This window comes from Amblyomma maculatum, chromosome 3 (assembly GCF_055883805.1).
Source record: "Amblyomma maculatum isolate TAMU_Amacu chromosome 3, ASM5588380v1, whole genome shotgun sequence".
NCBI lineage: Eukaryota > Metazoa > Arthropoda > Arachnida > Ixodida > Ixodidae > Amblyomma > Amblyomma maculatum.
Genome location: NC_139346.1, coordinates 190577418 through 190603762, shown reverse-complemented (window position 1 = coordinate 190603762; position 26345 = coordinate 190577418). Strand labels below are relative to the sequence as shown.

At 45.2% G+C, this 26345-nt stretch overlaps 2 protein-coding genes across 2 annotated transcripts in view; both read right to left on the bottom strand.

The window, feature by feature from the left end:
• Positions 1–6568, bottom strand: part of LOC146197270 (pescadillo homolog) — a 35569-nt gene extending 29001 nt beyond the window's left edge. Inside the window, exons 1-8 of the mRNA XM_084599063.1 lie at positions 6448–6568; positions 5953–6032; positions 5704–5857; positions 5051–5160; positions 4403–4530; positions 4135–4268; positions 3941–4057; positions 214–270 (exon numbers count right to left, since the gene is read on the bottom strand). Coding sequence (XP_084455189.1) covers positions 214–270; positions 3941–4057; positions 4135–4268; positions 4403–4530; positions 5051–5160; positions 5704–5857; positions 5953–6032; positions 6448–6471 — 804 coding nt within the window. The 5' untranslated portion in view covers positions 6472–6568. The remainder of the gene's footprint in view (positions 1–213; positions 271–3940; positions 4058–4134; positions 4269–4402; positions 4531–5050; positions 5161–5703; positions 5858–5952; positions 6033–6447) is intronic.
• Positions 6569–12154: 5586 nt separating this feature from the next.
• On the bottom strand, positions 12155–26085 carry LOC146197269 (organic cation transporter protein-like). Its single transcript, XM_084596455.1, has 11 exons — positions 25826–26085; positions 24773–24863; positions 23944–24183; positions 22775–22971; positions 20945–21196; positions 19320–19454; positions 18555–18655; positions 16615–16732; positions 16443–16515; positions 14513–14800; positions 12155–12935 (listed from the first exon to the last, which is right to left on the bottom strand). Exons 1-11 carry the CDS (start codon positions 26083–26085, stop codon positions 12534–12536), a joined length of 2157 nt encoding a protein of 718 aa, XP_084452581.1. The 3' UTR covers positions 12155–12533.
• Positions 26086–26345: the final 260 nt, after the last annotated feature.

The window sequence follows — 26345 nt, the reverse complement described above, 5'->3', positions numbered from 1 at the left end:
AATTAAATTTTTTGCTGTTTAGTTCATCAATGAAAGGTTTAACGATGCAGTTCATGACAGCATGATGCAAAAGCAAGAAAAAGGAGCTTTTCTTTTATCTGCCTACAAAAAATTAAGAACAGGCAAACCAGGTACGTTGAACAACAAAATACATTTTCAAGAAGTCAGCTCTAGAGAGCCAAGAAAGAGGAGAAAAAAGATGACTGTGCTTACCTCTGATTCCTCATCTTCGTCATCAATGTCGGCAGGCTCCGCAGGTTCATTTTCGAGCTGCACATAAAAAAAGGCACGACTGCATCAGCCTCCCTGTGCTGATGAACACGTAAAAGACAAACCTGCACAACCACTGGTCTTTAGAAAAAATTCTGATACTGGCATTTGAACTTCAGCATATTAGCCTGCATAACGTGAAAGTAATATTCTTCTCTGATTCGTTCACTAGTTGAACATTCACTTATCAAAGACCACCCCATAGCACATTGCTCACATATGACCCATGGTTTTCGACGCGCTATCACACTCAAATTTCCGAGCGTGGAGCATATTCCATCATATAGGCCGATAGTATGATAACAGCAGTTTGTTTTCGTGTTGTTTACTTTCTTTTCTGGCAGACAGGGATGCAGAAGAAATAATTATTTGATGCAAGGTGGTGTAATCTAAAATTTAGACGCGCAACACATTCGGTCCCGTTTGCATGATTCTGCTGCTTCCACAATGGATTTTCTGGACGACAGCAGCAGAGAACTGTCTGAGCTCTGAATTCATCTCTGATGATGGTTCAGGTTACTAGCATCAGTATGAAATTTCAGCTAGCGCTCCAAGGTGAATGAAGTTACTTTTAATTTCAGCTTGCTCTTGAGTCGTTACACATGCTAACTGCGTATACTCCGTTTTATCTCTATTCGTTCAGGTTTCAATGACCCATGGTAGGGTTTAAGCAATAAAAAAAGCTCCGGTAAATGTGGCCCTTTTTCCAGAACTTCAACCAAGGGCAAAGTTCTTTCAGCCACATTGAGCCTGAGTTGACCACCTAGCTTACAGAAAAAAGCTCCTTGAACAGGTGTTCAATTCTAATGGCAAACCAGAGCGATAAACCAAAAAACGTTTCAGAACATAAAAACTGTAAGCTTTGTTATGAGCAGAAGACCGAGATGAGAACAATAGCAATGTAGTTAAGAGAGCAGCACGCCTTCAAAATGGTTTAGTTTGGTTTACGGGGTTAAGTCCCATAGGGACTTAGGCTATGACAGCCCTCAGAGAGATGCCGCAGTGGAGGGCTCCAGAAAATCTACCACCCGGGGTTGTTTAACGTGCACTAACATCACACAGCACGCAGGAGCCTGGCTTTTCGCCTTCATCAAAAAGCGACTGCCGTGGCATGGTCTTTAAAATGGCCTTCACGACATAAAAATATTAGTTCCTTGGCAAGTTAGCTTCATCGAATTTTCTTGGTGTAGTTAGGAGGATGGGTACGTCAGAATTGCAACAACCATCATGGGAACAGAGCAATGATCGTTGCCTCTGAACAGCCCTAACAGCCCTAAGGGCAGAACCTTGCAGGTAAATGCAGCAAATTTTCACAATAAGAAAAGAGGTATAGCACATTTTTAATTTTCTGAACTAACTTCACTGCAGCTTTTATGTTCACATTCGTGACTCATTTGCAATTTTTTTTTTTCAGCAAATTTGCAGAATCTTTTTATTCATATTATGTACAATGTTTATTAAAAACATTTTGCATGTGCTTGAAAGGACATCTAAATAGCTACATTTCAGTTTATAAGTTATATAGTAGCAGGATGGTGTAAATATTCGAAATAATAACTTCTCAAGGTCACCTGTTTTTTTTTCCATGCTCTCAGAAAAGTTGACACCAAGAAGGGAAATATATGCGAGCCATATTTCTAAGGTAAGCAAAAAGGAATTGTACCACATTTTGTACATTTTGAAAATTTTTCACTAAGTTTCTTAGATTATATCCTTGCCTATTCCAATTTTTTGTTCTATTTTTCAAAAGTTCAGTTCAAATATGAAAAATCTGTTTCATATTATGTATAATGCTTCAATCAAATATATTATTTAAGTACAAGGAAGAGTATTCAAATAGCTACATTACAGTATATGTTATAGGAAGAGGGTGAGAAGAATCACCTGTGCCAAAACTATACAAGGGGCACTTGGTCTTTAAATGACAACCATAGTCGATATAGCTGCACTTAGCTGCTAATGCCAGCTGATTTCCACTCTCATTTAGCACTAACAAAGCATGCAGTGCTTCCAGTTGACATGTCAAATGGCATGACAGCAGAAATGAGATGGGAAGCCCTGTATCAACCAATTCAGAGCAATCTCCCACGACCACCAGTTCTTTCAAAAGCATGTAACATAACTGTCCTGCCTACAGTAAATGGAGCACGTTTTTCTGTTCAAATTAAAATCACGCCTTCTGAATTTGGATATCAGAAAACTATTCTATTTGTCCAAGTGAAAATGCACTGGCGTTTACTACTGGTTTAAGCGTGAAACATTTTTGAAAGAAATAGCGTGCTCCATTTACTTTTGTCTGCACCGGTACGTACTGTGTTGGTGAAATAATGTAATAGCAACAGAGAAGGAACGAAACATAGGCAAGAGATAACGATGAGATGTTTTTTTTCTCCTTCTCTGTCTATGTCTTGCTGTACAGTTAAATAATATAATGGTTTAGTTGACGGGTTTATCGCAGCCAATCGACTCAGGCTAAAGGGACATTGCATTGGAGAGATGTGGAAATTTTGAACATCTGGGGCTCTTCAACAAGCACCAGCATCCCACGGTACACAATCATGTTGCATTTTGCCCAGGTCTTCGTGCTCAGCTCTAGCCAAGCACGCACGAAAGATCCACCACAGGACACAGTAATGATCAACCAACATGCCAAGCAGGCTAGGTTCATATCAGTGTAACTTTCATCATGCACTTGTGCAAAACATTTTAAGCGTAGACGTGAGAGTACCTTTAACCCTGCCTTTTTGTTCCATGAATTTTTGGCACTGAGAAACTGGGCACAGAGTTTGGCAAATTGTTACTACATCTTTAGATGGCTCGGTTTTTGGGGAAAGGAAGATGCAGTACCTGTCTTACTTTTCGGAGGACACCTACATTTATCATGAATCATGAACGACATACAATTGGAGGCACATACAACATCACCGGATCAAATCCCTATCGCAAACTAGCCTGCAAGTTTACTAGCGCATGGATGTTAGCTGAGAAGCTAAGAGGTATGACATCATCGTGAATGCTGCACGAAGAATGGTTGCATCACAATTTCGATACAAAATCATGTGCATATTTTTTATGGCAAGTTTTTCTACATTTTCGGTTATGACAGCGACGCTCTTTCGACCGAACAAGCTATATGTGCTTCGTGTAAAATGTGTAAACGGGTGACACAGAACCAGTGAAGTACTAGTCAGCTTTGGTCATCTGATGAGAAGAGAGGAGTCGCTGGAGAAAGATTTGCTGTTGGGAAAGGTTGAGGGTCACCGGAGAAGGGGTACGCAGCGAACGCGATGGTTAGATGGCATCCTCGAGGCGCTGCAGATGAAGTTATGTGATGTTAGGAAGATTGTGAGAGACCGGAAAGCGTGGCGTGATATGGTCCATAGGGTCACGAAGAGTCGGACACGACTGAACGACTGAACTGAACTGAACTAGTCAGCTACAAAATCTGAATACACCTAACTACGTCAAGGAGCATAAGCAAACATGCAAAATGGAAAACCTGGAAAGGAACTGTAATAGAAACTTGCACAGAACTGGAACTATCTTTGTTAAGTGCAGACAGAAGCAGAGACAAAGGCATAACGGTTGGTATATGTGGCACATAGTAAGAAAGAGGAACCTGATAAAGCATTACATTAACTACACTGAACCTAGAAACTGAAATAGTTACCTTTGGTGGGTAGTGGAGGTTTAGCGCATGGTACAGTTTGTAGTTGACACAGCCCATAAGTGTGACATAGAAATCAGTGAAGGTCACCATGATCTTGAAGTCCACATCAACTGGTTGCTATAACGAAATTAAACATGATAAATATATTGTATTTAAGATGATGAAACATGCTGATAGAAAATTTTACATCCTACCCGGAATGAGAAATTGTGAGGCACAATCCATGTTATTGTCTGGCCCATGATTTCTGCTTGGTAGTAGTAGCCCTTAATGGAGATGAACACCTTTCGCAGTGCTCGGGTCTCAATGACATAGTGCATGAACTCCACTGCAAAGAAGATAGAACTTGGAAAATGAAAACTAGGAGAGAACCAAGTGATCTAAACAACAAAAGGCAGCCATGCAAGTCAATAAACATTATTACTGTCACGATAGGCACTTCTATATGGTATCTACACTTACCAATCACTCTCCGGCACAACAGCACGAGGTGTGGCTTAATAACTTTTCCTTTTGGGAAAGATGAGAACAGATAGCACATGGAGAGGGCATCATCAATATCCCTCAGTGCATCCACAAACGTAGGGTACCTAGTAAAGACAAGGAATATGTCAAGATCTTGTTTCGAAGATAATTTCAGAAACTTGAAGTGCTTCTCTTTAAGTAGGTAAAATACAAGCCACAAAAAAAGTGTAAATGTAAGTGTCACATACTTTGTGCCTATGTAGTCATTTACCATTTTTAACAAAAGATTTGGTTTGGGTTTGGTTCATGGGATTTTAACGCCCCAAAGCAATTCAAACCGTGAGGAACACCGTAGCGGAGTGCGCCAGATAATTTAACCAACCTGTTTTTTTTTTTACCATGCACTGACATTATACAGTACACAGGTTCCTTGTACTTTACCTCTATCAAAACACAGCAGCTGCAGCCCGACTTGAACTCAGGACATCTAGTTGGTTCAGAGAACTAGCCAGTGCACCCCCCCCCCCCCCCCCCAAATAGTGCTTATAACAAATGGGTAAAAAATTAAGGGGCTCTACCACACTATATCAATGCTCCATATTTTAACATTAATGCCAAAGGAAATGTGCTCCTACTCATAATTACCTCTCTTTCACAATGTGGTCAAGCCTGTAGACAGGTTCGTTGTTGCGGATATGTTCAGCAGTGTCACGCTCATTCTTTCCAATAGCTTTCCTCAGCTTCCTGATGAAAATCTAATCAAGCATAGCAAACAGAAACACGTAAACGCATGAATGCACTGCAGGCCAGTCTCAAAACACTCACAATGCCCCAATGCTTTAGGGTACCCTGTTTACTGGTCAGGGCCAACCATTAGGAGCAAGACATTGCGAGTGTTTTGAGAACGGTTTTATACGAAGTGCTACATAATTTGGCCCCAGTTACGCCCCTGTTATAAATCATGCACCACCACTTCAATAACAACATACTGTTATGAAAGTGACAAAATATCTTCTTTTCTTTTTTATTTAACGGTATCGTTAAGAAACATTTGTCAATTAAATGTCACATTACATGTCAAAATATGAAAAAGCAGCCCTTTGGTGCATTGAAATTTCTCAGCGATACACACGTACCTCGAATTAAACAGAACATTATTACTATCACAAAGCGCCAGAGGTGCTTGACATTAAATATTTTACACAAACTACAGTACTTGCAGTGAAAAGAAGGCACACAGTTATCTAGGCCCAAAAGCAACATACAAATACGCGCAAATTCAAGATGAAGGTGCCCACCTTGAAGTCCCTAAACTTCTGGATGATGGGCTCATGGGCGATAAATTTGATGTCTTTCACAAGGTAGAATGTGTTGTGCGCCGAGTTGCCGTGGTTGACATGTCGTCGGTGCTTCGGTTCAACCGGGTATATCCCCTTGAGAATGCATAGCCTCCTGTGAAATTAATTGTTCGCACAATGAATCCTTTACTGCTCTTGGCAGCGCTAAAGAGACATCTACGTCGACGAAACCAGAACAGAAGCACGTACCTGAAATCTTTCAGCGACAACTGTAGTTTTCTGCAAGCTCTCCTTCTGCTTATGTAATGTGTTGCCGCTCCTGAGGTTCCCTGTGATATTCACAAGGGTAAAATTAATCGCCGCTGCTACGTGACAAGCAAGGGACTGTCACAAAGAAAAAAAAAAAAAAAAGAATCGACTAATCATAAGTCAGCTAACTACGATCAGCGCGATACGTTTGCTGCGCGCATATAAAAAACGTCTCAGTAAATCAAAACATCGGTATTACTTGCACTGACTACTCCGATCCTCGATATTACACAGCCTATTCGTCAGCTAATATGTAAAAGTCACACGGAAGCTGCTGTAGTTTATTCGGCGACGAGTGCACGACAGTGTCAGCGGACGAAAATTCACAGGAAGAAAAGAGATCAACTGTTGCACTTAAATGAGGAATCACGTAGTTACACGATACCTGTTATTACTACTACTGTGAGGAATATAAATAAAATACGCAGCACTTACTTTCTTCTTGGGCTTTCGTGCCATCGCGGCCGTCAACACACGTGCACATCAAATGCGAAAGAGGGGTGTACAATGTTGCCGAAACACGTAAACGCGCCCACTGCAATCGACTGAGTGTTCAGGGTTCAGGTGTTTGCGGCTTATAATAGAAAAAGGAAAGTCCATGCTGTAAACAAAATGCACTCTTTTAAACATTTTATTTATAAATGAAACATTGAAAATTCGCTTTTCGCATATCAAATTACAATTTAAAAGGTATAAATATGAACTTTTTTTACGTTCCAGGTTCTACAGCATTGAAAACTTGCAGGTGATGGACCGTCTGAAGCCATTTCCCCTTCGAACTTGAAGAAGAAGGAAAAAAAAAAGAAAAGAAAAGAAAAGAAAACGTTATGTGCTCTCAATGTGGCTGAGAAGTTTATTCCGAGAAACATTTGAGCGAGATTCCATTGAGTATAGTCTATGTGATGTAACTTGTGACGCAGAATCCCGCCAGAAACCGTGACGACGGACGGTGAGTGTGGTCTATAACTTACCGCCCGTTTATACCGGTTCAGACGGTGTACATCCATGTTGGTTTTCACAGATTGAGATTGTTATTAAATTAAAAGCAAAAATGAAGAGCTTTTTTCTTCCAGTGTCAAAAATCATTATCTACTATCAGCCCGCTCCTCGCTTTCTGTGGTAGCGGCCTGAACTCGCGGCCCCTATACCCTCTTCTTTTTTCGGGTCCTTACTTCGATTCTTTGCTCATATACAAAAAGCTTCATTGTGATCTACAGTCGATCCCGGATATATGAAATTATTGCTTATATCGAATTAAGAATTACCCTTTACAATGCCATTCAGAAGTATTGGGGCGCGTGTTGTTTCGTTTATCGAAGTAGCGTTTAGCGGAACATTCGATATATCAAACCGCGCATCGTGCTCTTGCAAGGGGCGCATCTCGCTTCTGCGATCACTTTTCGCGCCGGGAGCCTGGTCGGCTGGCCTTTAAACTCAACAGACGAGGCAGAATTGCCAGTAGTCCAACTTACCGGTGGTATGCCCTGACACACAGTCATGGTAGCAGTGCATGTAGCAGGCGAACCAATTGATGCTCCGTGAGCATCTTTTCTTACGTACCTATTGCATTCAAATTGATGATTGGAAATTGCGTGCAAGCGGCTATCTGATTTGCACACACGAAGAAAGCATGCTTGCAGAGCAGTTCTGTCGCTACATGCGCCTCTGAAATGGGGCCGAAATTCATGTCATCGATTCTCCGGAAACAGTTTGTTTGTTGTGCACCCAATTACAAAGCTATCGCAGGAGAACACTACTATATCAATCGGTGAATGCGTAATCCCTTTGCAATTACAGCCAGTTCATCCAAGACTGTCAGTGACCAATCCTTCTGAACGCCTCCATAGGAAGAGAGGATGCAGCGACGAAGTACGCGTGGCGCGAACAGATACGAACGGCGAATGATGAGTCGCGACGAACGTTGTCGCTTCGGGCTGCCGGCAGGTCCCGATTGACAGATGAAACCATTCATGGCGACTGGACACGCGCGAATAAAAGGAGGAACTCTCAATGGCGGTCTTGACTTGCATGGCTTATCATTCCTTCGGAAATTACAGCGGCCGGCAAACCACACGCAGGTGAAGATATGCTCGCAGGGCCGAACTCCGATGCGTTACTGCAACCTGGGACACCAAAATGTTCGATATATATATATATATATATATATATATATATATATATATATATATATATATATATATATATATATATATATATATATATATATATATATATATATATCGTATACCTTTAAACTATATCGCTCTTTCCAACCTCTGCTGAGAAACCTAAATTACCAAACTTGCTGATTTTTAAGACACTATATTTATTCATAAATGGACTTCTTCCTTGGGGCCTTATTGCTGTTATTTCTTTCCATTTAATCATCGGGCGTATTCAAGGCGATCAAGGAAGAGTCTTCTGTCTCCAGACAACGCGACGTCAGGAAAGCACGTGGGAGGCGAGCGCGCGCGCCGAAAGAAAACCAGCTGATTGCGCACATTAAGCGTCCTTTTCTCCCCCGTTAACCTATTTGCGGAGCGTCGCGGAGCAGTGGGGGTGGTGGTGGTAGTGGTTTATTAAAATAATAATAACAAAGGTGAGAAAAGAATGTTGCCGGCTTATATACCTATTGTTAATATATTGTAAATAATCGCAATGGCTGCCCACGAGCAGTGGTTTGTGGCCAGTGGTCGGGTACTTGCGTGCAAGCGACGCGAACTCATGTTGGTAGTAGCCTTTTATTAAAATAATAATCAGAAAAGAAGGAAAACAATGTTGCCTGCCGCGACAACTGATAGACCTATTATCTTAAGCACCCGAACTGCGACCGGCGGCAAAGAAAAAGGAAATGGAGGAGATAGCAAGGAGAAGCGCAGAGGGAAGCGATAGCAAGAAGGACAAGGGGAGTTTCGTAAGTAATTTGCAAAATACAAAAAGTGAATAAGCTCGCGTCGCTCGCGCGTAAGTGTTCGAGCACTGTTTACGAACCACTGCGTGCGAGCAGCCGTAATCGGACACTGGTCGTAATCGGACACTGCTCTTAGCGCTACTGCCACAAGAAACGTTGTAAGAGAAGGGAAGGAAAATTCATTTGAGGGGATAATTTAGCGTGCAACATGCTCGAACGTATCTCACGCATTAATGGTTATGTCCGAGCATTCTTCCACAGCCTGAAGAAATTCCCATGTGGTACGTTGTAGAACAATTAAGTCCTGAACATCTATTGAAAAGCAGGTGACTTTTGGAGCTGTTTTTAGGAAACACACAACCTTATCAGACTTGTGGCTCAAACGGGTCAACCAATGGAAGTTGGTTCAAAAGCCCTTGTATGACGCCAGCCGCATCATGAAGCCATGTGTACGTAGCGCCTTGTCGCAGACAGATCGCGCGCGCGAGAGAGGAAGACGCGAATGTTTTCGGACACGAATGTGAAGGGACGACGGAGATTGCTCGAGAGGCTCTCTACGGAGGCAGGCTGCCGTCCTGCTCTCAGAGTTATTTGTTCATATTCTAAATAGCTCTATAAAGCTCTTTTACTTTGATCACTGCGCAAGCTGTCGGGGTGGGGCGCCCGGGAGCTTGTGCAAGAGAGAGAAAGAGAGAGAAAACTTTATTTGTAAGCAACTTAGATGGGTTTTTGCATTGGGCTGCATTCAGCTTCTCCAGGTGGCCGGCAGTCCAAGTCTGTCAGCGACCTCTTGCGCTCTTGCCGTGGCCCGGGACTGGACGTCTGGGACCCGGCTGCATGGCGAGAACAGCTTCCCAGTGTTCAAGCGAGGGAGATCTGCCGTAGGCGGATCCTCCGCGCAGTCCAAGATTATATGGTCTAAGGTGTGCGGCGAGCCTGCCACCTGGCGAAGAACAAGCGGAAATTCAAGCCCGCCCGCTCAATGAACACGCAGATGCTCACCGATGTCCTGTCACGGGTGCACGCACTGCCGCGCTGCCACAGGACAATCTCTATGCTGTCCGGGATGATTCGCCGCGAGCATCTCGCGACGTGGCTTTGCGGATGCGGTACAGCGAAACAGCATGGGCTCAAATGTCTCCAGTACTTCCTTCTTTGTAATAATATTAATTTGTTGACAGAAAAGGAAAGACGCAGTATCTGTCACATATTTCCTGTTGAAATCTGAACCGCGCCGCAAGGGAAGGGAGGAAGGTGGGAGAGAAAGCTAAAATAGAGAAAGAGGTGCCGTAGCGAAGGGCATCGGGGTAATTTAGACCACCTAGGGATCTTTAACGTGCGGTGACATCGCACAGCACACGGACGCCTCTCCGTTTCGACTCCATCGAAACGCAGCCGCCGGCGGTCTGAATCGTACCCGCTACTCCGGCACAGAAGTCGGGCATCTTAATTACTGCACCACCGTGGCGGGCCCTCGTCCAGCTTCTTCGCATCCTCGCTGCAAGTGCTCGCGCCTTCCTGCGCTTGCCCTGCTCCTCGCAACACGAATGCTGTGGCACCCTGCGGACCTCCAGCTGTAATTCGGTTTCTTCGTTGCCCGTCTTGAGCACTAGTCATTTTAAAGGAGGACAGAAATGTATGTCTTCATGCCCCATCATACGCAACAATAGTCATCTTTTCTTGCACGCATGCATGGGTATGTGGCCTGATTTGCTTCTTAATCGAATCAGTACAGGATCCATGCCTTCCCTCTTGCTAAGATAATTCTTTCACTTTGCTTATAGGTAGCATTCTCGCCTTTCGGGTAGCGGAAGAAGGTACACGTGCCCTTTTATTTATGTTGTACCGGAGCTGAAAAGCTAGCGTCAACGACACCTTTTCCAAGAGGCGAAGCCGCTATCTTAGTAGTACAAAAATCATGGTGCACACCCGACTGAAAACAATTACTTTGAACTTCAGTGTGAGCTTCTGTTCTGACTTTGTGCTGCCTGCTAGTCGTCCACAACTTTGTGACTTACAGAGAAGCTATCTCTAAATGAATCTTTAGTGTCACGCGGGGTGTGCATGCATGGTGGCGGGAAATTTGCGTTGAACTTGTTTAGCGGCATAAAATTCGCGGGAATACGTGTGTCAGCGCTACTGAAGAAAGGTAGAGCATGTCTTAGGAAATCTCTAATGAGATTTTAGCAGTTAGTGTCATAATACTGCTTTTTTTTTTTCTGCTGCACCATTTGTCTGCATACCATACATATTTAGATACATATGCTGACCTGTATGGGTGTAATCTCTTATTCACCGTCATAAAGAGCATAGTTTTGATATTACTTATTTTGATTTGCGCGGAATAGCAGCCGTTGACACCAGAAGCTTGCAGGTTTAGCAAAAATGTGTCATGCACAGGGAAAGCTCTATACGAGAGCAGATTGCTCTTCCGCTGAACAAAACGAATAAAATTTGCGGGTGCAATATGGGTGCTCGTAAAGGAAACGCCTTTCTGCGTAGTCTGGAGGAACTTCTGCAGGGCCATCATTTAGAAATTGATCGACGATGCCTAGGTTACTGAGTCCTCATCGTCTTTTGAATAGAACGTTCGACGACCAGTGCTTAAAGTCTGGCCTCATCGAAAGGGGGTCTCTAGAGATTCTAGCAAAGGTGGAAAGGGAAATAGAGGGAGAGAGAAAGCGGCTGCTGGTATACTTCAGGCATCAATAAATAAAATAAATAAAAAGCGGGAAATTACCTGTCGAGGATAATGTTTTACAAAGGGGAGAAATTATATTCCTCAGTCTTTGGTTTTAGAAAATATGTTAATGGTATTATTAAAATTCTCTACGAAATTGCGGAACCAATAGAGAAGGAATGTTCTAAAAACCATTGTCAAAAATGGAAAATGGAAGCCTGTTTCGTATTAATGCAGTCCTTATACTTTCGAGCGCGAGGGGTCTCTGACACCTCAATACTGGCGGGAGGTCTCAGACCTCCTGAGATCCCCTGACTTCAAGCCCTGTCGACGACCTGGTTAAAGCGTTACCCATGGATTTTCCTCACCCATGTGCCAGGTGTTAGTTTAGTTTTGAATAGTTGCTTTAATGATGTCTTCCAGATGAGTTTACGTTGCTGGAGATATTGTATAGTAGATGGAACAGTTGGTAAATGAAACTGGGAAGAAACGGAAACAATGAAAATTTTTATGTTTGTATATTAAACAAAAAATAAAAAACATTGCTTTTATTTTATTCAGCATGATGCGACGTCATTGCAGAGTAGTGCTATTATCACCATGTGTGCTAATTTCCGGCAGCCCGTTTTTACTTGTCCAAATCTTCGTCAAGACAAATAGCTCACGCGATTAGTTTTTGACCTTAAAATCTTGCGACCCATATATTCCCAAAGAAGGGCCAAGCTGAATAATGACTCAAGGCATGTTGTTGCTTAGGAACAGTACTAGAAAGCGTGCAGTTGCTCACTGACGTTGATGTGTCTTCCTCTCTGACGTATACACTGAGTATCAGTCCAACAATTGTGGCTTCGATACTCAAGCGCGGCACGCTCAAATTTTCGAAGCCTTTCGCAGCACGCAACGATGCGCGATTAAAAATATTCCAAAGCTTCAGAATGCAGTTTCGCTTATGAAGGTCCCTTGGCAAGGCTTTTTCTGTGTGATGCCAAAGACCTGCATGTCATAGTATTGCTGTTGGTGCGGCTGCGCTCTTTGCTGTGATGTCCTAAAATTGAGTGCACCCATCTCCCAAGCGCGGTTCAGCTCGTCCTCTAAGTCGGTCAGCCTCGACTCATCGCCGTCCGACTCGTTGCCATCGCCGGAGGACGCCGAGTTGGTACGCGTCGGCATTTTACTGGACGGCGGCAACTCACGAACCCGGCAGGACTGGAAGTACACGCTTCCTTTCTCCGGGTACACCATCTGGGCGACGAAAGTGCTTCGCGGTATGTCGCTCGAGTCCATCGAATCCAGCGGCTGCTTGCAGGACGTTTCCGATCTGGTTCGTGTGCTCTGCGAACAAGCACATCATTGGCCGAACGTTAGAGCATATCGACTTGAAAAAAGATTAAGCTAAAAAATAAAGCCGCCCCAGACAGATGTCAATAAAGTCCTGTTCCAGGGAGAGCGCAGGTTCTATCATGAGTGTCTCAAGTGAAGAAATCACTGAGTAAAGGCCTTCACGGCTAAATGCTGCAGTTTTTGACGACCTTATAACAGTTATTCACTCAAGGGGATCGGCCGAGAATTGGGGAGCAGCATCTTAAAAACAATGGAAGCGGCAAAAATTGCTTATGTTTCACACTTTAGGTGAAATTACTTGCAGCCATGGGCACATAACTTACAAATTTATAATTACTTATCTTAAGGAGGTGAAGGCCAACGAAGCCCACCACATCTTCAGTAGTCAATCGCGTGTCTCTTTAAGGACAATAAGTACTGATTATAATAAGGGAGCGACTACTATTTTTCACGCTCCTAAGCGCAGCCAACGGCTACAAAAGAAATGTGTGTTTGTGTGGCTTTTGTTCCTTTTTTTTTTCTATATAACTTTTTGGCTCCGTCGCGTCGCGAGGCGCTGGCGACCCGTTGCGAAGGGTATAGCCATCCAACACAATCATCATCTATAGCAAAGTGAAATAAATCATTTGACGGCGCTTAGATGAATGCCAATGAGTATCATTTCCTTATTACAAAATCTTCTCCACCTTGTGGGTTTCAATTAAACCTTGTACTAGAATTGATTACTATAGCTATTTTCTTTTTCATCATGAACATATGCGGATTTGTTCAATACCAGAAGTAATTAGTTCTCATACTCCATGACGTTTGAAGAACAATAAAACCTCCACGTCCAGGGCGAAAATTTATTTATTGAAGACCAGCATATTTGATACCAGCTTAACGATAGCTGATAATGGCTCATCAATTCGATGGCTAAAAAAACAAACAAAAAGCAGTGAAGAATAAACGTCCTTGGACCATATGCGTTTTAGCCAGCTTTGTAGCTTCGCAGCCCGTTTTATTTGTATCTTCGCCGCCAGCTTTATGATCTTCATCGCTCGGCTAGGTGCAGAAATGCAACTGTGTTGCGTCTACTGGTATTATAAAAAAAGAAATTCTGACTGTGACGTTGGCATTGTTAAACTGTAGAGTGAAATGCGCGATACATTTTTCTTTTATTTTTTACCATCGCGGATAATTTCTATTGCAGGCATGCATAGATAGAAACGTGTTCGAAGGACGGAACTCGTTTGCATACCGCTTTCAGTATAGACTAAGTTGAAGTATATGGAGCAATGAGATCAGCAAAAAGACATGAAACCTCTGCCCTGTCGTTTGGTTTCGGTATATCTCTTTGCTCGCTTTTCTCGCACTCTTGTTCATGATGAGCAAGTTCTTTTACCTTTTGCCGACATGTATTATAAATTCCAATGCCTCGAATAATTTTTGCTATTGTAATAATTCAAGTGCCTATCGGAAGGCCACCTTGCTTTTTCTTCCATTACACTGACGGCATCAGAAAACGACTTCGGACTAAATTTGCCGACTCTGTGCTATCACATTGAAAGGGAAATGAGGAGGCTCACGAGCATGCTATTATGCCTGGCTTGGCGCTTGAGCTTGGCGGCGGTGAGCGCAGCTGCCCCGTCATCGGCCAGGGCGAGCGCCGAAGCGTCGGTACCCAGACGGCTGCTGGGCGGCGAATACGAGCCTCGCCGGCGCGCCTTGTCCGGCCGCTTGGCCTCGTCGGCGGCCTCGGCGCAAGCAGGCAGCGGTCGGCGCCAAGAGTCCGGAAACACGAGGCTGAGGCCGGCTGCTGTCAGCACCAGAACGCCGCAGCCGGCCATGGGCAGGTAGAAAGGCAACAGGCCGCCCTGCGAGCCCAGCGACGAAGAGTTACACAGGTCACACAAGTCATGTACAGTACTGTCCACTGTTAAAGGGAACATGAGACGGCATGGCTGCAGCGCTTTACAAATCATTTCCGAGAGAGTCGGTGACAAATTATCGCATGAAGTGCATGCGCAGTGAGCACTGCCGGCTGCTCTTCTCGAGCATTGACATAATGCGGCCCATTAATTGTAACCAATTTTTGGTGGAAGCGCTTTGAAAAGTGTTAAGGCCGCGTAATCAAGCGTTCCTTTCAACAGTGAACCATAGTGTACTCTATTAAAGGGACGCCGAAGTCGACGGAATCCGATTTTCGTCCCTAATAACAACGGATCATCTGAATCTTTCTTGCTATTCTGACGTTTGTCCGGCGTTTGTACGCACTGTACGCCTGTAAATGGTCATACTTGGGACGTACTTACAGAAAAGGGCGGGTTGCCAGCGTTTTGAACTGGATAGAACTGTAGCAACGCATGTATTTAGCACGGTTGGTGACGATCCTGTAATCAGTTTTTCCGGCAGTTTCTAGCTTACAAGAGCCTTGGTTTTGGCCACAGTGGCCTCATTGTCCTTAGACATAACGAAGTATACCATAGCAATAAGTCCAAGCTTGTTTACCCCCAGTGCCCTTCACGGTTAGCGGGAACACCGGAACGCGCGGCCTTGCGTATACTATCAGCGCATTCCAATGATACCAGCGAAGAACCAGCGTATATGTTGTGCGCTAACACGCACTCCCCTGTTTGAACTAACCATGCATGCATGGGGTAGTGCATGAAACATCACTTATAACAAAGATCGCTATATATGCCTTATATGGAGACCGTTCATGTGTACCGGTGGATATACAGCTTCTTAACTATTTAATCTTCCGCGGAAAGTCCATTCGGGAGAAACATGCATGGATTAGCTGCAATGCGTGCTTAATTAATGAAACTGATTGATTACAAATGGAAGTCGATTGTACGAACTTGAAAGAGCCGAAACATTACTCGAACAAATAAAAAAAATTTATGACCCCAAGCTAAGGGTGAACTCGCGGCTGGCCCTCAGTATCGAAGACTTCTCGTTAGACTGCTTTTATTGCCCTGGAACCCAGTACCCCGTATAAGTGGTTTTCGTCACGAAATGCTGATTTCGTATGACATGTGCAACTCCCCTCCCCCTCCCCCCCCCCCCCCCCCCCCCCGCTCCGACCTCTCTTTCCCTTCCTCTCTCCACCCGCTAAATGACACTGAGGATCCTGATATACAAACTTCCCCAGCTTTTCTCTCTGTCTGGCAAATACAACTTCGAAATTATGTCCATGCTATTATCACCTGTCTGATATGCTCACTCCAAGATGCAACTTCGAAACTATATCCATGCTATTATCACCTGTTTGATATGCTCACTCCAAGATAAATGGAGCAAAATTTGGCCTTTTACAGCGGGAATTTCGTTGAAACCAGAATGACTTCCGACCATTGGGCGAATCAAAACCTTGTTCTTAACCGCAGGCATGCCGCTAAATTGGGTTGAAGCTGTTTTTACAAAACAGTGGACGTATACCATGACTACTCCTCCTCGTCCTCCATGCTTTCGCTGTTCAACCACGCAGTGTGCGTACTCGGTGGTCTTCCTTACCAAGGTTGATAGAGTGGGTCCCATGATTTCCGCTGTGCTGCCCACAGCCACGCAGAGACCCAGGGCAAGCGCTCTGCACCGACAACGAGGAAAGCGCTTAGGTACTGCCCTATCGCACAATGCTGTCGTGGCACTTATAGCGTTACTTTTGACCAGCAGAATGTATATGCACCTCGTTCCTGTCGGCATGGACTTCGCGATGTCAAAGAGCATCGTTGATTTTGCTGCGATCACTGCGGTCCAGCCGAAGAGTGCGCATAGCCCAGACAGGAACAGGTCCACCGTTAGAGCTGCAAGAGAGAGAAAGGGGAAATATAATACGGAAGACATCGTTAGATTCACGGAATACCACAAGGACGGACACATTCTTCAACATGAAAAATTAATAAAGAAATAGTGACAGCAAATGAACAATACGTTTTAAAATGATGAACCAAATCCAACTCGTCTCGGCACACTGCATGCTTCACTGCTAGAGCACCAAAGCCCGCCGAGGTGGCTCAGTGTTTTTGACATTCGACTGATGGTCCCAAGGTCACGGGTTCAATCCTGTACGTGGCAACCGGCATTCTGGATTCCCGTTCCGAACACAATTTTGGATAGAATGAAGGTGCCTTAAGATACTGTTGCAGCGTCCTGTCGTCTTCTGATTATTTTTTTTAGCTGATTCTCTTCGCGATCTGGGACTTGTTGAAAAGTATCGCAAACGTGCATGTGCTTGATTCTTCCGAGATCAGTAATCGACTCTGTTACGTATAAGTATAATCACACGTTGCAATTGCAATGAGTGGCGGCGAGTGTCCAAAATCATCCTGCAAACCGATCCCAATCGCTGCCAAGTGCGGTTGTCGTCATTGATGCTGACCGGTTTTCTTTCTCCCTCTTCGATACAGGTCAGCATAATACGCAGCTCGTTTATAGATTCCTTGCACGCTTGCCAACATGCATGCATGCATGCATGCATGCATGTTGTTGTTGTTGTTATTGTGGCTGTAGGAAGAAGGAAAAGAAAATGCACAGGCCTGCTACTGGCTCTGTAGCTGAGACACCTCCGTTGCCTCGTGCGAACAGAAGAGAGAAAGTAAAGAAAGAAAAAGAAGGAGAGAAAGACGCTCGCCGCAATAGCCGTCGTCCACCACCTAAGCGGTGACGGGTGCAATGACGGCCTACAACAGATAAGATTCGGTGGCTGGCTAGCCCCCGCCGCAAGCGGCGTTGACCTACCGTCCCAGCCCTGTAGGGCCAGGAACAGCCACCTTTCACCACCTGTGTGAATTAGTATATGCACCCACCCAGCGCGAAACTCGACATGATCACAATTCCGGAAGAAGTGCTCGGAGAACTTGATCGCTCACGCCTAGCCAGAAGCACACATCCGCCGTGTCTCCTGCTGACAATCTAAATAAGTGTGTGAGCAGCAAAGCGCATGTCTGCATGGTTGGGGCAATGAATAAATGTGTGCTCAAAGAGTGCTCCCAAAGAAAGAGAGTGTTTCTCACACAAAAAAAGTGACCTCGTCACTAGCGTCTTCTATATGCGCATGCGATTATGAATATATATTCATATTTATAGTGACATATGGTCTGTTAATGAGCACGGAAAAAGTCAGAACGAGGTCAGCTTTATAAGCCAGAACTCACTGTGCCGACTATGCCTGGCAAACTGTTCTAAATTGTTTTCATTGAAGAGGGATGAAAAAATGACAGTCGCCGACCTTCTGGTTTTATTAGTCGCCCTTTGTGCAATAGTCGTAAGCGCTTATATCATGAATTGTAAATTATTTCCAAAGCGCCCGGACTACCAACCGCTGTGCCACGTCGGCTGTTCTGAAACTGTATGATCCAAAATGTAGATGAGATATTTCTTTCTTGTCCCACTTTCATTTGTTTCACAGCTATACCGGATATAATTTTGTTTTGTTCGCACGATGTTTACACCGCTGGAAAACGGGTAAGCGAGAGGTATACCACATAACTTTAATTATAGCGCGATTTTATTTGCACTGCAGACATGAGTCTGCAACACTGCCATATTAGATCATGCAATTGAGGGAACCCCGATAGGCCGTGGAAATCTCTAATAACGCATGTAATTGGACGACCACTCCCGTACCGTGCTCGCTGGCGGCGCGCCTGTGCTCGAAGAAGGAGGCGACCACGAACAGGCTCCCGCCGAGAGCCAGCAGCAGCGTCTGGATGCGCAGGGTGCCCAGCCTGCGGCCAGAGTGCATGAGCCACAGTGGACATATAGAAATCATTATCAGGACACGGTATCAGACCTCAATGACACGAGTCTCTCTGGACTTCAGAAATGGCGTGCATTATTCAAAATGCGTATAATTAAGAACGAGTAAAGAAAACAAAGCTCCAACGAGGGTGCAAGAATCAAGAATACGAAGCCCGCCAGTTGCCACAAGAGCGAGGGCCATAACTGCCCCAGACAAGTTTTGCCAAGAGAAGAAAATTTGTTTGCTTTATAAAGCGACTTATATGAAGCTGCACCCGTGTGCTTTATTCGGATCATCTATTATGAACGCAAGTCGTCTGATTACGAAGTCACCCGCCATGACAAGCCTTGCGCGTTAAGCACTTAATGCGACGCATATTTGTCTCCAGGTAAAAGACAAAAAGCAGGTACTGGAACCCGCCTCGGACAGTTCAAGTGAGGCAGTTGTATTTTTCGCACTGTATACGCCCGCTCTAGGTTACCAGAGACCCCAGAGTTTCGCAGTTCTTGCCCCACGATAGACAATTTGTTGGCAAAAGAATTGATTCCAATGTGCACATGTCGAAAGATAAACGATTCGTCCAGGACGATGTTATAACGTTGTTTGTGCCTCTGAAGAAGGCGGACTTGGCGGGCTCGTGTTACACTCACCGTCCGGCCAGCACAAAAACGAGAAGGAGCACACCGACGGCGAGAAATCCGCGCGTGAAGAGATCGGCCGCCCTGTTTCCAGTCAGCGTCGCGATCTCGGACACACGTATGGACAGGAACAGGGACACCACGGCCCTGCGCAAACAAAGAGGAAGAAAAAACACGCGTTTCACTGCTCACACCATGTATTGTTGCTATTTTGTACGCAAGGACCAGTCATCTGAGCATGCCTTCTAGCTAAGTCGGGCGAATGTTATTTCTACCCGTTGATGACTATACTTCGTGCCTTGGTGCGTCGTATCGCGGTCACAAGCGAAGAAAAAATAATCTAGTAACGGCAGTATTTACTCACTGTCCAATTAAAAGTATCTCCAGCGTCCTCATCACCAATTCGCAGATACTACTAAAATTTTGAGGACACGTTAGGAACGATGCTTAATGATAAGCAGTGCTGAAGATAGGACGAATGACGAGGACAAAGGAAGTGATTTTTTTATTTATTTATTTATTACAGATTCCTGCAGCGCCCGAAGGCATTATTGCAGGGGGGGGGGGGGGGGGAGATGACAAATAACATTGGTAGAAACGCCAGTAGTACAATAAAAATACATAAAAATGAAGAAAATAACACGACACAAGTGATAATGCAGAATGAGAAACATGCATCTAAAGGGGGCAACTGCGCGACGAACAAAGTGATGAAGGAAACACACGCAAGAGAACTGAGCGCTACGTCACACATCTGAGAAGAAAGCCCGAAATAAATTTTCCGTGCTGCATTCAGTGATGCCAGCTGGCAGTCGGTTCCACTCATCTTCTTTTATTTTGTTTTCTGCGTTTTCTATACGACATATGTGGTTGGTCATGGTTTATGGGGTTTAATTTCCTAAAGCTGTCAGAGGCGTTGTAGTGGAGGTCTTCGGAAATTTCGACCACCTGAGGTTCTTTAACATGTAGAGCACACGGGCGCCTTGCTTTTCGCCTTCATCGAAAAGTGGCCGCCGCGGCCGGGATTCGATCGCACGTCCTTGGGCACAGCAGTCGAGCGCCCTAACCACAGCACGAGCATGGTGGTGCTATGCGTATATATTGTACAAATAGGCCTATGTATTACAGTGAATTTTCAAAATTACTAACTAGCTAATTAATACTGTCGGTTCATTCGACCTGACACATTGTTTTATTAGAACTTCATATAATAAAATTACGAGGGACTTTAGCGACTAAAGTAGTGAGAGGCGAAAGCCTGAGTGCCACATTCTGCTACGCAACTGACAAATTAGTAAATAATTAATTAGTCATTAATTAGTTATTGATTGTTGACATATGGCCATATAAGGCACGCAATAGCGCATACTGTGGTGGTGCTGTGTGATTGGTCGAGACCTCTATGACGTCATCCCACCTCAGCCAATCAGAGCCGCCGCAAAAGCGGCACACATTTTGTCCATAACAGCATGAGCCATTAAAGGCTTTCGCCTTAATACGCCTGAGTTTCTGTCCCTTCTTCAAGGTTAGAATATTACAACTACGCTATGAGTTTCGGAGGGGATCATTTTCACGACACGACCCAAACGTTGCGCAGCATGCCCTCACGGAGGAAGTGAACTGTTATCGGCACTCACCAGAGGTACAGGTGGGTGAGCAGATACCTTCGTATCTGCTTGTAGAGGAAGAGCTGACTCAGGGCGGTGCAGCCATATGTATCCGCCTGATGCAGCGACGACCGCTGGTAACACGAGGCGTACTGCAGCAGCAGCTTGGTGGCGCCAGCGGGCAGTCCCACGCGACCCAGCTGTGCCATGCGTCGTAATGTCGCGTCGGCCGCCGCCAGCTGACCGCGCATGAGAAGGTGTGGTAGCGAGTGCGGCACCAGCCTGCAGGAGGGTGTTGTGTGCAGAAACACATGTGAAGCGATGCGCCAGGAAAGCGTGATGTGGATGCAACCGCTAAACAACGCAACGACGGAAAGAGGATAAATAGATGCCCGCAGAGACTTGTGCGTCGGCATTTACTGCTTTCCTCTTCGTTCTGGTGTTCTGTACTCCCCGAGTCCTTTACAAGACCGTGTTGATACGCTGTCTTATACATCAACAGCATGTTTACAAACACAAGGGCATTGGTTATCCCCGAAGGCGGCAGAGAGTATCGCCTGCCCCATCGTCTGCCACTGTGCGCGCTTCGTCAATCATGCCGTCTGAGGACTGCCTTCCGTGTAGACTGCCCGGGCTGATTGCACGACCGTATGTGCGAACAAATGGACACGCGGTAGTATGTTGGACCACGCATGAACCTTGCGCGAATCGAAGAAACACTTGGCTGACTGATGAGCGCCTAAATGTTGGGGTGGTATGCATCGCAACACATGTTTATCGTGATGTTATCAGTTCCGAAATGACGTTGGATACTTGTTAATACATTTTTTAGAAGTGCTCTGTAATGGTTAAGCAAGAGCTGTTTTCATATATGTGGTGTGAAATGTTTAGTTGGTTTAGTTTTGGAAAAGGAGACAAGCACTTTGTAAAGTTCTGATTATACCTTTTTATTATATATGGGCTGTGCTCGCGTCCGGTGCTCACTCCCAGAGGTAGCTCTAAAACGCGTATATGGCAGTGTTTTAGAGATGTGATGGCTCTGAAATGATGTTCCATACTGAATATTCTGATCTGGGATGTACTTGACTTTCTCTGACGAAGAAATCACAGAGGAACACTGTGAAATCAGAAAATTATTTTAGTTTACTAGCATTTTTATGGAACCTACCCACCGCTGTTACCCCAATCCTGCGACAGCAGCGCCCCCAGATCTTGTTTACGTCACAGACTCAATGGTGTTAGTCTGTAGATTAGCTGGCTCATTCTTGGCGTGTATTCAGCTGAACCAACAACGATGCGCAGGTGCCCTTTACTCTACTAATTCCTTAATTATTACACGGTGTCTCGAATTAAGCAATTGTTCAATAAAAACCAGTTGGAACGAGTTTAATCGGCCTCCTTTCTTTTCCATTCCACACGCGGTATCACATGCAAAAATTAACCGAAACTTAAGCTCCGACTCTAAGGGCATGTCGCGACAGCATTATTAGCTTCTCGCTGCAGATCTTGCGGATCCCCGCTCACGTACACGCAATTTGTTATTCGCTTAATCACTACAATTCCTTAATTTGTGTCTCCTCTATCTGACACGTACTCATTAGGATACAGTTATACGCTACTAAGTTATGTGGCCCGAGTTAGCAGCTCCTTTCAACTCGGCCATGTCACGTGGTCTCGTGACGTCACGTAACCTGCCGAGCAATCAGTGGCCAGCCACGCCACTTGCCAATTACCACCTGCCAAAGGCATGATTTTTTGCTAACAATGCAGGTAATGCCGGATTTTCTGGGGCCTTTAACACAATAGAGTTAACAACCCTTCCCCATCATTCTTCGAGCCATACACGATTGGGGCGCTCACCAGAGGAATGCCAAGGAGACGAGCTGCGGCGCGGCCAGCGCGAGCTGCACGTAACGCCAGGAGGAGATGAGCGAGGAGAGCGCGGCCAGCAGAACGTAGCTGGCCGCCGAGGCCACGGCCAAAGTGCAGGCGCCCTGCACGTGGAATGGTGTCGGCAGGGCCTCCAGCATCAGCACGAACGACACCAGCTGGCTGCCCTGCACACGACGACCAACACAAACCACCCAAATTTATAGATACAACTCACCTACCAGGATGAGACAAAAAGAGCAGCCACCTCCTCCCCCTTCACGAGAGTGCCATGATTGAGACATACCGTGTGCATACTCTCGATAATTCCAGTTTAAAGGGTGTCGCAAATACGTCCCAATTAAACACAGTTATAATGAAATCGGCCCTCGTAATGTTCACATAAACTGAAGACACCAAAGCGGTAGTTAAAATTCAGAAATTCGAAAGAAGCGAGTCTGAACTGAAAGGATTTCACCCACCGAACGAAGAAAGTACGGAAATAGGCCATGATGCAGGGTTTAATTTTAATCCGCGCTGCTTCGCTTTTCTTTCCGTTTATTCTCATGTGCACTATTTTCGAAGCGATGTCACACGTCTGAGAGAAGTATGAATTATAAGGCTGCTGCTCACGGCATATGCTGTCAGCGATAGCATGATTGCCTGCACGCTACGGATTTCATGTTTGAAGTTTATTTTCATTTCAAGAAGAAATGAGTGCTTCAAGCAACCTTATGCAACCTCTGAATTTTGGTTTCCATTGTCACCAACATGATATTGCGTGCGAATTCTACTCTTTTGTTCCACATTGCATAGCGTTTTCTCTATGCGAACACAAAACGACACTATTGCATCCACTGACGGTGGTTACAACCCGTAATCGCTTGCGTTGCTTCTGTATGCATGGATTGTTTATCGCGTTGTTAAAAGCATGAATAAGCCTATAGATTCCTATATTCTTGAACTGACCTGTGTTAATTTTCGAATGCCTTATGTATTTTTCCTCTGCGCTTCCAAAATGGCCAATTTTGACGCAGCTTCCAAAGCGAAATACACCCGAAAACGTACTGTTGGTATTGTGCACATTACTAAAAGGTTTTCTTGCTGGTTGGTACCTGAGGCTTGCACAAGCATACGTTTGATCACCTGAGCGAGCTCACCACAGAGCAGGCAGCCTGTAGGGCGTAGATGAGTGCGAAGGCCAGGAAGCAGGGAACGAATAGCAGGGCCACCGCCGAAGACACTTGCAGGGCTTGCGCCACTAGAAGCGTTGTCCTTCGGCCTCCGGCCACCTGGTCTGCGCAAGCGCAGAATACGAGGGCACCCAGAGCGGACGACGCCGGTCTCAGGTATAGTCTGACCAGGTCGGCCAGCCACGAACGGTCGCACACCAGGTCCCACTGCGTGCAGAAGAGCCGGCAAGGGGTGTAAGACTGTGGTGCCACAGGGGATATGGCTAAGGAAGCTGAGCTCGCGAAGAAGTTTGGCGAGGACTCAAGCTGCAGCTAATTCGGCAGACTGCATTTCTGTCGAATCAAATATATGAGTCATAGGATATAAGAAGTCTTGCCTCAGTGCCACTGATATTTTTTTTTTTTCGTATTATGGAAATTCTAGGCAAGCGCTGTGTCGGGAATGATTCTCGACTTGTCAGTTGCTTACAACCAGTTATTTAGGCTTGTTGATTGTGCAAGACAGGCTTTTTATCTGCGCATTAAGAAAACAGGCAAAAAGCAAAGTATAAATGAAATATGTGTAACGCTGAAAAGAAAAACACGGACTTTTATCAGTGGTTCTATGGTCGTTAGTCAGTTATATTACACAGTTCTGTGAAAAGTTACTCTAGGGATAATTCACAGCAGAATTCCTCGGTACTCTGGTTATAGTGATGTCATAGGTGGTAAAAAGACAACGTGCTCGTAGGCGCTTGCTTTACAACCCACAATGGCTGCCATCTACAAGGCTGAATCCGCTGACTGATGGCCGTACCTCGCTAACGACGCTCTCTGTCCTGTCGATGGCGAGGTACTCGTAACCATCCTGACAAGGCTGGGTGCCTGCTCTGTGGTTGGTTGGATCGCTGCAACAACGAGTGGCAAGAGTTAAAAATGGCGGCACATCATACTGACAACATTGATTATTCCTGGTTCAAGTCGTTCACTCGGCCTTTACTGTATACGCTACATGGCCCTCAAACATAAAACTGAGAAAGTAGTTTGCACAAAAATATACTTTCGCGTGTTATACCGCGAGAGGAAAATAAAGAGAAAACAAAAAAAAGCATGGTTTTCGCAAGTAATTATGGATTACATATAAGCCATTACTTATTCAGTTTTATTTCTTAGTTGAGGGACTGGAGCGAAAACGCTCATTATATCCTGCAACGCCAAAGGGGTGGTAGAAGTCGCACCAAAAACCAGTAAGCCCTACAGACTATAGAGAAAATAGGATATGTTTGTCATTTGAAAGAGCAACGTTTTAAAGAAACTGCTAGATGAATCAGGAATAAGCAAACAAAACATGACCTTATCACAGCCAGCAGTTATCACACCAAAACTCACTTCTGTGTTCCCGTACTTTGTCACGGTTCATTTCCCGGTTCATTCATTCGCCTCTTTCCGTCAGCATCCGCTTGTGACGTCATGGTCGATGATCGGCAAGCAGCGCCCTTTAGTTTAGAACAACATCTTGTTGTACGAGTTGGTGCGTACTGTTGTCATTTATCGGCTGTAGTATTAAAAGAATCAGCAAATGAATGGAATATGAAAGAAATTAATCGTACAAAATACGGCATTATGTTAACCTCGTTGTTTTCCCTTTTTTTTTCCTCTTCCTTTGTTTCCGCCCAACACCGCTAGAGCAGCTTTGTGTCTCCTTTGTTCCCAGAGCTTAAAATGATGCCCCAACCAGCGTCCCAGAGAGGATGATTCGAGCTATAGTACGTTTTGTGCTACCTGAGCCCGCTTCCGTGTCCACTAATCAGCCCTCAGCAGAAAGAAAGATAGGAAAGGGAGGATGGAGGCAGTACGGCTATGCATTTACCGGTACAGCAGGCACGGGTGGTATCTCCTCTCATGTCCCTCGAGTACCACGGGCCACAGGTCGCTGCCCCCGAGGGTGGCGTTGGGCCTAGCGCGGCAACGGTGCCTGACCGGCCGGGCCAGCTGCGCGGCTCCCAGCAGGTTGAGTGCGCACTGACTCTGAAGTACGGCCAGCAGGAACAACACCAGCCACTGGAAGCGGCCCGGCCGGCCCAGCAGAAGCAGGCACTGGTCCGAGGGGGACAGTGCAGTGCCCGCCATGTGCTACTCGGTTGATAACACACGCGTAGGACCGCCTGCACGTGTACATGTAGCGGCAATGTGAACGGGTATACATACTATGAACATTCAAGCAACGATTACTTCATGAATGTACGTCCAACTGTTTTCTAGATCGAAATAAACATCAAGAGGGTTTCTAGTTGGGCTAGCTGGTGACTAACATGTTCAAACATCGTTGCGCTTAAGTAAAACCGACGTAGAAAACGATACGAGACACAGGTTGGTTGCTGTGCCTCGTA